Source organism: Macaca nemestrina, chromosome 8 (assembly GCF_043159975.1).
Source record: "Macaca nemestrina isolate mMacNem1 chromosome 8, mMacNem.hap1, whole genome shotgun sequence".
Lineage (NCBI taxonomy): Eukaryota > Metazoa > Chordata > Mammalia > Primates > Cercopithecidae > Macaca > Macaca nemestrina.
Genome location: NC_092132.1, coordinates 65,808,285 through 65,819,849, shown reverse-complemented (window position 1 = coordinate 65,819,849; position 11,565 = coordinate 65,808,285). Strand labels below are relative to the sequence as shown.

At 40.2% G+C, this 11,565-nt stretch overlaps 1 protein-coding gene across 1 annotated transcript in view; it reads left to right on the top strand.

The window, feature by feature from the left end:
* Positions 1-1,686: 1,686 nt before the first annotated feature.
* LOC105483542 (stathmin 2) overlaps positions 1,687-11,565 on the top strand; it is a 55,812-nt gene continuing 45,933 nt past the window's right edge. Inside the window, exon 1 of the mRNA XM_011744425.3 lies at positions 1,687-1,882. Coding sequence (XP_011742727.1) covers positions 1,864-1,882 — 19 coding nt within the window. The 5' untranslated portion in view covers positions 1,687-1,863. The remainder of the gene's footprint in view (positions 1,883-11,565) is intronic.

Here is an 11,565-nt window from a genome sequence, read left to right as displayed (position 1 = left end):
GCTGTGTCATAGTCACAGACCTGTTCAAAGACAGGAACTGTAATTTCTAATCTTCCTGTTCAAGAAATAATTTTATTGATCTCCACTTCATCTTTTATTTTCCCCATGATTCAGCAGGTCAAAATTGTTCCAGTTCCAGTAGCATCCTATCATTCAGCAAAATGTCTATGAGGTTAAAATGTCTTACAAGTAAGTAGGAGGTGAAGAAATTTATTTCAGCACCAAGGAGAGTGCCCTGCTATTTTCAAATGGTTTTATGTGTTTGAAACTGTGTATTGTTCCAGAGGACAGAAAAAAAAAATTGAAATGTGATTGGACAGAAAGCTGCTAAAAGCTTATTTTAATAAAAAGAAAAAAAATCTATTCATTTTTCTGAAATTAAAAACTCGCCAGGGTTTCATACCTGTTCATGATTGCAACAATGTGCTCTTCTTTCAGCTTTCAAGTATGTCAGAATTAGCGATTCTTTGCCTATTTTTCTAATATTAAAATCAGTTTCTGAATGGAATTAGACTGGCTCAATAAAGTCACAGAAGTGTTAAATTAGCAGTAATTAAAAGTTTCATGCAGCAACTACTAAACTTTTTCTCGCCATTTTCAGAGCTGTGCACAAGGTAAATGCCTCAGTATATATTTAAGTCAAGTGAAAGAGAACAAATGAATGACTGGCATCCATTAAGTGAGAAGGAGGGACTAATGAATGCCTTGTTTGTAATGAAAGTCATTTTTTGCAACTAGTCTCAAAGATCCTCACATACGACATTGCTCAATCCAAAACTTGAACATATCTTTCCTGGGCCTACATAAATGTAGTGTCTCTGGATCTCAGAAAAATAATGCCCCGGACCACACCTTTCATCTCTTCTAAGTTTTCCATGTAAAGCATTCTCCTTAGAGCCCTGGAAAGGTTACTAAAATTTTGACCCACTTAATCCTACACCTTCAGGGCAACATGGCATTCACCTGTGGTTTCCTTAATGCCCGAACCAGTCAGCCAACCTGGTTCTGCCCTGTTAACAAATGGACAGGACGCAGGCCCCAGAGGTTAAACTTTCCTCCTCTTCCCCCATGTCCCCAGGTGGACCATAATTACCATCCCTATTCTCAAGCAACCAGGCAGCCCCTTCCTCTGTGCCAAGGAAAGAAAACACCATGCTTCCCTCTCCTGAGAGACCTTCAAGAGTTTAGAGATGCCTAGGTCCAGCTGTGCTAAAAGATGAAGGACAATAATGCAAGTCTGCTCTGAGCTGCCACCATAGCCAGACATAGGGTAGCCCTGAAAGACTAGAACCAAGGACAGAGCCAAAGGTGAAAGAAAATATGAAAAAGTGAAAACACAGTGTTTAAACAGAATTTTCCAAAAGCCTGCATATATTGAGGACTTCTCAAGCCTCTGAATCCTTTTCCATTGAATTGTGCAGTGGCACATGTATGAGCAAAGTCAAGACTCCTGGCTCCTAGGTAGGCACAGCCCAGTTCTTAGCTCCTAGGAAGCTTCAGGGCTTAAAGCGCCACTCTACTTGGACTGTACTATCAGGCCCCCAAAATGGGGGGAGCCGCCAGGGAAGGACTGATTTCCATTTCAAACTGCATTGTGGTACTTTGTACTCCAGCACCATTGGCCGATCAATATTTAATGCTTGGAGATTCTGACTCTGCGGGAGTCATGTCAGGGGACCTTGGGAGCCAATCTGCTTGAGCTTCTGAGTGATAATTATTCATGGGCTCCTGCCTCTTACTCTTTCTCTAGCACGGTCCCACTCTGCAGACTCAGTGCCTTATTCAGTCTTCTCTCTCGCTCTCTGCGCTGCTGTAGCCGGACCCTTTGCCTTCGCCACTGCTCAGCGTCTGCACATCCCTACAATGGCTAAAACAGCAATGGGTAAGGCACTGCGCCTCGTTCTCCGTCGGCTCTACCTGGAGCCTACCTTTCTTGAGCTCTAGAAGCATTCAGAGATATTTTATAAAGAAAAAGACGTTAATGGTAACACAGGACCAGGAAGGACAGGGCAGTTCTGGGGGAGGTGGGAGGGCAGAGAAGAGGTCTATGGAAATCTAAAGCGAAGAATTTCTTTTAAAAGGTAGAAGCAGGTAAGTTGCTCTCCTGTGGGTAGAGAATTTATTCTGTTTCCATATTTAAAAATTAGTACTCAGTCCTGAGGGGAGGAAGCTACCTTAACTGTTTGCTTTAAATGGGCTTAAGGGACGTTTTGGAAAGTGCTTTATAACGACCTTTTTTTTTTTTTTTTTTTCTTATTTTTCCTTCTCTAGTTTAAGAAGAAAATAGGGAAGGGGAGAAGGGAAGGTGGGAGAAAGGAAAAAGAAAATTGCAAAGTCAAAGCGGTCCCATCCCGCTGTTTGAAAGATGGGTGGGGACGGGGGGAGGGGATGGAAAGAACGGGGCACATTTTACGGTATTGTCTGGTCAGAGAAACCGCTAGTCCTGGGGTGCGGTGCAGGGAGGTAAGACGGCAGGGGACAAGGGTGGGGGCAGGACCTCCGCTCCTTTGTTTTAGGGCAAGGGAGGGGAAGGAGAGAGGAAGTCGCGGAGGGCGTGGAGGGCGCGGGTGGGCAGCTGCAGGGGCGGGGAAGCGCGCGGTGGGGAGGGTTGGAGGGACAGCGGCTTCGAAGGCGCTGGGGTGGGGTTTCTTTGTGTGCGGACCAGCGGTCCCGGGGGGAGGCACCTGCAGCGCGGGGCGCACAATGCGGACAGCCCCACCCAGTGCGGAACAGCGCAGCCCCGCCCCCCGCCCGGTGCTGCATCTTCATTCGAAAGGGGGTCGGGTGGGGAGCGCAGCGTGACACCCAGAAGCCCAGCCCTGCGGGGACAGCGGCGCCACGCCCCGCGCTGCGCGCTCCCTACTCCCCGCCGCGGCTTCCAAGAGAGACCTGACCACTGACCCCGCCCTCCCCACTCTGGCCTCATTGTTCTGCTTTTGAGAGAGATGGGAAAAGTGGGTTAACATTTTTCTTTTCGGAAGCACATTACATAGAGTGTTTAGACATAGACACAGATAAAGGGTTCTTTGAAGACCTTGATCGTTTGCGGGAAAAGCTTCTGGAACCTAGGCATGTGTGTGTATAATAATAGAGATGACATGAAACCGTAATATAAAGCAAAAGAGGTCAAAGTCTTAAGTTGAGCCACGCGAAATTTCCGTTTTGTGGGTCAGACAGTGCCAAATATCGGCAATTTCATAAGCTCAGAGAGACAGACAGTAGAGACACAGGATGACCGGAAAAGATTCCGGATTCAGGGCCTTCATCCGCAATTGGCCTTGTGCCTTGAGTGCCCATGGTTCTGGCGCTCAGTGGCCCCGGGGTGGACAGGCAGGGTGGAGCCTGGGGTCCTGTGGCAGCTGGAAGCACGTTTCCCCCGGGACTCGGTTGCAAGATGCGGAGACAGGGAAAGCTGCCGAAAGAGCTCCATCTGCGCGGCTCCGCCCTGCCCCACCCTCCGCACGGAGCTGGGGAGACCTCAGGCTCCGAGACTGGCGGGGAAGAGGAATATGGGAGGGGCAGTTGAGCTGTATGCAGTCCTGGAACCTCTTTTTTCAGTCCCGCAGTCCACAACGGTCCAAGCACCCCCTGATGTGCACAGACCCCCGGCGTGGCTCTCAGCCCCAGTACCGAGCTCGTCCCAGCTGAGCGGGTGGCTCTGCAGAAAAGCTGGCTCGAGCCCCTCCCGGCCACACAAAGGCGCGGCCCCACCCAGCCCCGGCGCGAGACCGCAGAGGTGACCCCTTCCCAGGGATTCAGGGAGGGCTCTCTCTTCTTGCCCACCCACGGTCCGCGGAGCTGGGGGCTTTTTTCCCCCAGCCCGAGCCCACCGCCCACCTCTGTTCTCTATGATTTTCCAGAATGGAGACCCCCCGAGGGGCTTCTGTAAGGAAGACCCTAGCTCCTCCAGCGGGGCGCGGCTCGGCCCTACCCCTCCCAGCTGAGGCCCAGAGCCGCCTACTGCTGGCCGGGTGGGGGCGCACGTGGGGATTGGGTGCGTGGAGCGCAGCCAGCCCTGCAGAGTTCCGTGCCGCGCCCTGCGCTCCCCTCCCCGGAGCTGGGCGCTCGCCCCCGCGGTGCAGCCGGGGAGACTGGTTTCTGCGCAGTGTCCTGAGCTACCCCAGCTTTCCACAATTCGCAGTTCACCCGCACGTCCAGAAAGGTTCTGAGAATGGGTGGTGGGGGCGATCTCGCTTCGCTTTCTGCACCCCTCAGAAAGGTTTCCGCTGCGGGCTAGCGGCTGCAAACTCATCGTCATCATCAGTATTATTATCATTTAAAATCATTATTATTATTTGATGATTCAGTAGCCTTATTTGTTCTCATTTGTTCAAAAGGGACGTGGATTGCTCTTGGTTAAGGATTAACCCTTGTTGCGTTCACTTTGCTTCCTCCAAATTGCCCTCATCCCTTTCCCCCACAAAAAGGAAATTTTGTCTCCAGATGTTCATTTTAAGTTATAAAGCAAATATATTTTTGCTTCCTGCCAGCATTATGTATGTTCATGTGGCTAAGATACATGTGCAGGTGCTTGCTAAGAGCAGGGTTTGTGTGCCAACGATTGCTGGAAAATTCTCTGCAGAGAATTGTTTGTGGCTGCAATGGATGAGAATATACATATATAATTGAGATGTTGTGATCTTCAACATAAGGTTATATCTATAAATATATAAATATAGCTTATGCACAAAATTTTAATTTTCCCCGCGAAACTATTCTTCCAACTGCTGATTCTTGATACAGCCTCAATCCTACACAGATACATGGATCGTGAAATGGTAGCCTCCATCCCAATAAAAATCCCACCCCAAATACGACAAACGCAAGGATCCTTTCTGGCCATAATTTAACTGCATTTGCAAATCATGAAAATAACACTACTTCTGCAGTATTAAAATAATAGATTTTGAAATTAATTCCAATTTCAAAGACAATCAATTAATTATCAAGGCGAGTGCTTTTTTCCTGATTCATTAAACAATTACGTATTCAGCATGATTGTAAGAGGTGCATATAATACTCCCCATTATCTTTTCTAATGAAGTGGGCACCTTCTGAATGGATATATAAGTAACTAGAAATGAAAAGCTGAGGATTTGGTCAGGATTTCAGGATAAAGCTGAAAGAAATGGCAGTAGTTTATCAATTAATCTCATGTATTTAGTTTATACCAGGTGAGTAAGCTGAGCCTGCAGTACTCTCTGACCCAGTGTAACACGTCGCAGGTAGCTAGAATGACAGGATAAATTAATAGACCTGGTGGTGTTTGTCTATGCATGTTAACATTCTCTGAAAGTATCTTTTAAAATGATAATTAAGATTGGACAATTTGTGCTATTAAAATCTAGAACTTTAGTCATAATTCACAATGTTTTTACAATAATGTGACTTACAGATTTATAGTAAATTTTTCTATTCTAAAACAGAAATGAGTGTTTTTATTGTTAGAGCTATTACCTCGTTAATATTTTTAGCAAACTTTTATTTGTCGCATTGAAAGCAGTTTTAATTACTTTGGGTTTTTATTTTTCAAATTACTAATGGATAGACTGTGGAATAAGCATTTGATCATTTGGCACAATGTGACTTCCCATCAAATAGCTCATGCTCAGTGATTAAAAAATGCTACAAGAGGTTACATTTTACTCAGATTCAGGAAATATCCTTTCAGAGTGCCACAAGGCTGATTCATATAATAAAGTAGTTTTCTTCCCTATAATTTAAGATCAAGTAGTTACTTAGGTATGTAAATACCTAGCAGTATTTAAATACCTATTTAAAACAGAATTTTAAAGTTAAATATGTACAACTAACAATGAAGTGGAAGATTACACTGTTATCTGTACAACTAACAATGAAGTGGAAGAATCAATTACATATTGAATGGAAGATTTTCTCATTGATAAATTCAGACCATCTTTAGGAAAATTCCGGATTTATCAATCACCATTATTTTTTACTTCAACTGAGTGTGACTGATCATATGCTCAGGCTACCTTGCTAGCTCATTGCTCACAAGAGCCAGAAAAAACTGGCCTCCGAGCCCGAGGAAGCTCACAGCACAAACCTAGGCCTGGGCGTGGCCACCGGGAGCTGCTGATAGCGAACCCCAGCTCACACCAGTTTCTTTTTTGGTCGTGGGAAGAAAAACACATATTATCCTGTTGTCACAAGATCTGTGACCTTATATGAAAAATTCTAGAATTTTTTCATTAAAAAAAGAAAATACTGAATTAGCCAGTGACCTAGATGTTTTCAGAACCTAGACTGGTTCTGTCAGTTGGAAAACCTCGGTGTCTGCATTAACTTTTCACCACACTAGAGGGCAATCATGTTCTCTAAAAAAGTAGATGATTGATGTAAACCTAGTTCCAAATATTAATTGTTTCATAAAATCTTTTCTTTTACCAGGAACATTCAAGTGTTTATTCAATAAGCTGATGCCATGCTTTACCCTAGTGGATGAACAGAGCTTGTGCAATTTTCAAGGAGACAGGATGAAATGAGTGGTCATAATCTGAAAGTAGATACAGGCCCTGGTTAATAATTCCCTGATGGTTTTACTTCTCAGTTTTATTACATTGTTCCTATAATACCATTTATGTTACTTCTGAGATTTTGTAGTGGATAAATAGTAGAAAAATGTCAGTAGTAATAGCAAAATTATTTAGCAGCCGAATATTTTAATGCTTAAAAATAAAGGAATAAATTAAAGAAAATCATTGTTTACTTCTTCATCGATCTGAAATGTGCCCCCTGTTCAGAGCACATCTGAATATCAGAGTCTCCACCTGCAGAGAACACGCAGGTTAGTGAGTAAAACAGGCAGGTATGTGATACTGAGGAGGTGTACCAAAAACTGACTGCTATTATTTTTCCCATCTTCTAAGTCTGTCTTTCTTTTCCATTTAAAGATACTTTTTAAAATCAAATCCAACATGATTTCAATCTAATTTTATCAGATTTCAACGATTATTGAGCATACCCTTGTAGTGGTGTTCTGTTTATTAGAAAGTCGATGTTAATTTTAATGAAGTAAGAAGAAATATAAAGCATAAAGTAATTTGGGGTATCATCAAAAATGGATTTTTTAAATGTATGCATTGATAGAATTATTTTTCTATTACATTTTATGTAACTCTAATCCATCTGTAAAATATTTAATAGTGTCATATTACTGTGTTCCTCAAACTTTGATGTGTGTATGAATTACCTTTGATTTTCATTAAAATGCAAATTCTGATTCAATACATCTGACTTGAGGCAGACATTCTGTCTTCCGAACAAGCTCCCAGATGATGCTGATTCTGACCACCAAACACATCAGTTTTAGGGATATTAACTTGTAATATACAGGTACCCCTCATAGTAAGCTCTGGTATTATGCCTTAACATTTTTAAATCCATGGCAATCTTTACAAAATATTTTACTTCTGAACTCATATACCTAGGGATTTTATTACTCTGGGAATTATGTGTTCTGCACCATCACTCTCTCTTAATTGGATTTTTAAAATTATATTCATATTGCAGGACTCAGCAGAAGACCTTCGAGATAAAGGTAGAAAATAAGAATCTGGTTCTCTGTGTGAGCATGTGAGAGAGAGAGAGAGAGAGAGAGAGAGAGAGAGTCTGCCTAAGAAGAAATGAATGTGAATGCGCCTTGTGGGACAGTTGACAAGAATGATAAATCAATAATGCAAGTTTACTATTATTTATGAATAGCAATACTGAAGAAATTAAAACAAAAGATTGCTGTCTCAATATATCTTATATTTATTATTTACCAAATTATTCTAAGAGTATTTCTTCCTGAATGCTATGTGAGAAAATTCTTCAGAATTTATTGAGTATGACTGTATATTTGAAAAGAGTGTGTTTTCTTCTGCTTATCTAAGTCAATAAAGGATCTTCATTATTCAATTCTAACTTTCTAAGAAAGTCAACTTACAGATAAAAAAAGAGGATCTTCAAGGCATAGAATCAAAGACATAGTCAGGTCTCCCATGCAGTGACTAGCTGACCATGCAGCCATCACCACCTTTCTGGAAATGTTATGCTGCAAAAATAATACGATACCTGAAATATCTCAAATTAAAAATATAGCATTTCCCAAATAGGGCACTAAAAACATGATCCCAAATAAAACTAGCTTCAGGGTTTGCAGAATATACTGTTACTCAACACAAAGTTGGACTAAGTCTCCAAGTTAGCCATTCAGTTGTTAACAGTTCATTTCAGGGTCTCTCAGAAGCTGGGAAACTTTCCATGTTTGCAATTTCTTGTACATTGAAGGAAAGGAAGACACACTAAGACAGCATTACAAAAGTAATTCATGTTTTAAATGTTAAATTCTGGCAGTCGGGCGTGGCTATCTGTATAACCTCATTTGGAGATGACAAAAATCTAAACTTGAGGACCTCGAGCCAATAAGTCTTCCTATTTCTTTACTCGAAAATTTTCCTGCAATGGTGCTTTCTTTCAACAGTTTTTCTGGTGTATTCATATATTCCAGATTCTCTATGGGAAGTAACTTTTATCGATTGATTTAACCCTTGTATAGCACATATAACATGCAAGGCAGTGTTCTAAGAACTTTCCACATATTAACTGTGTTAACCACCTAACAATCCTAAGAAGTAGGTTCTATTACAGATACGGAAACTGAGGCACAGAAAGTTGAAGTATCTTACTCAAGATCACACAGTTAGTCAGATCCAGAATTTGGGCCCAGGCCATCTGGCTTCGGAATTTATGTTTCACCAAATCCTGCTAGTCTCGTATCTGTTCCATGTTAGAGGTGCTCCCACTGCAGAGGTCACACCTGTGATACCACCATTTTATTTAAACAGACCTGAGATGGTCTTCTCCTTTCTGATCACAGACTCACCTTGAAGAGAAAATACTTCCAAATTGATGATTAGTCTTAACAGCTTACCTGGAGCTTATTCAAATAATTGTCATGATTTAGGCTTTGGGAGAAAGAGCTATGAGGCCGTGTGGGTTGTAATGTATGAGACACGTGGCATTCTGCAGGCTCAGCACAGCATCGATTTCTGGCATGAACACACTCTGATGACCAGTTCCAGAAATAACGTTGACTTAATCCCCTCAGTCCCAGCACAGTTAGCACATTTCAGAATGGCTCCTTAACTACTTCCATAGGCCACAAATATTTAGTTTTAACATTTTGTTGAATAAAATAAATTTACACATGCACATTTAATATAACAGATATTATTTCAAGATTTTCTTCATATTATTACCACCGAAGCAGGCAGGCAGCCAGGAGAAAACCGTAGGAAGGTTCTGAATCCCTTGTGAAACATTTTTAATTATCTTTTAATAAAGGAATCAGGCCCTGTCATTTGTCAAGGAGACATTTGCAGTAGTAAAACTTGTGTTTATAATAACCATTTTTATTAGTCATGATTAAAGATAACATTTTGTGTACATTTGTTCTCACAAAACACTTTTATGTGAATGTAAAGGTTAATTAATGCATTTCAGCAATCATTTTGCTAGTCATCTGGAAATATAGCTTCTCTAGGAATTGTACTTAGGGAAGGAGTCACATATTATACTATAAAACGGTAACAAAAATATTTTAAGTTTTTCCTCACTTGTTGTTGACCTCCAGAGTAAAATATTTAATACTCTGGAAAATTGTAGGTTTCAAAATTTATTTATGGCAAGAAATAGATAATTACAGTTCTCATAGAGCACATTTAAAGTAATTTATTTTTATAGAGCAAGAATATTGCCTAGGACTGAATTTTTTTTTACAAAGATTGTAAAACAAGGCCTGCAAGAGTGCCTATATAGCAGTTATTCTTCTGGAATAATTATATTTTGGATGTTGGAGTTTGTACATTATCCATTAGGACAAGTACCCAATATAACAATAGATCATCAGGATAATAAATCTGTCTATCTTTTAGTTGTAAGTCTTTATATCAGGATAAAGAGAATTGAGTAAAATTTATCTAAACCTAGTCCCACAAATACTTTTACAAGAGAGCGTGTTAAAGTGTAAATTAAATTTTTATTAGCATTCTACTCTGTCTTTTGGAAGATTTTTTTTTTTTCCCTGTGAAATGCAGCCATAAAGTTTAACTTCCATTAACAAAGCTGCTCACGGTAAACCTATTATAATAATAGTTTTCCAGTTTGGGCTTCCTAGTGAGGAGCAACCTAACTCACATGAAACAACCCCAATTTATAATATATTGACTGTTACAAAACTGAGACCAGAAAATCCCATCATGATGGTACTGTTATCATTTCTAGACTCTCAGGGGAAGAACATCAATCATCTCAGACACTGTTAGGATAGACTTATTGCAGCCTCCCTGGTAACTCTGCTTCAGAACATAATTATTTTTATTACTGCAGAGTTATTTTTATTTCCAACAAATGTATCTACTGTTATTATTTCAGTCTTACAGCTTTATCTGAGAATTTCCAATTAGTACCCTTCTCATAATTCAAACACATGAAAAATTACCAAAGTTGTTCTAGTCTTTTGATGACATATTACATGATCCTGCACTTTTGTCACTTTAAAAATTATCTTTTTATTCTACTTCTGATGATTTTTTTCTTACATAGTTTTTAAAAAGGAGCAGGCAAGCATAGAAGACTAAAAAATGTTCGAAAGAAAAATTAAACTGCATGATCTATCTATATGGGACCTTGCCTTTTTTAGAAAACATTCACCTGCTTCATCCTTTTTAATCTTCATATAATCCCTCTGAGATGGGCATAGTACACAAGTTGTCTTATTTAAAGATTGGTGAATTTAAGCTCAAATAATTTATTCAGTGGCAAGCCTCAGAGGCAGACTCGGGACACAGATCTAATGTATATTATATATATATAGTAATATATATGTATTACATATAATAAAGTTGTATATACTATTTACCTATTATAAAATATTTATATGTAATATATAAATATGTTATATATCATGTATGTGCCTATTTCATACATATATACACATTCATACAAAATAAGGTTTAGCACTGCCTCCACTGTCCTGTCATAAAACATGCACAGTGAGAAAAGCCACACACTAGGCATATTTTCTTCAGTTTAAAGTAATTGATAGTGTCACTAACTAAAGTAAAATGGATTGGAGCACCAACTTTGTTCTGAAGCCTGTGCTAGGTATTACGAGAACAAAAATAAAAATGTTCCTCACTCTTGGTGGATTTAGTCTTTTGCAGAAAAAAAAAAAGATCCTGTACATGTCAAATGTATAACTATAAATGGAAGTCACCATCTCACAATTTCACCATCTTAACAGTTTTATTATACTGCCCTACAATATTACAAGATAGTACATAATGATACACTAGCAATATCAACTAGGAAGTACTAAGATCCACCAAAAGGCTGAAAAATTTAAATATTTAATGAGTCCATCAACCAATCTGGCCAGATAATTCTTTAATTAAAATGCCTCCCAAATTTTACTGAGAATCAGCAGTGTTTGAGGAACTAGCTTCCACCCCCAGAGGTTCTCACTGCATGGGTCTGAAGCAGGTCCCATGGATTTGC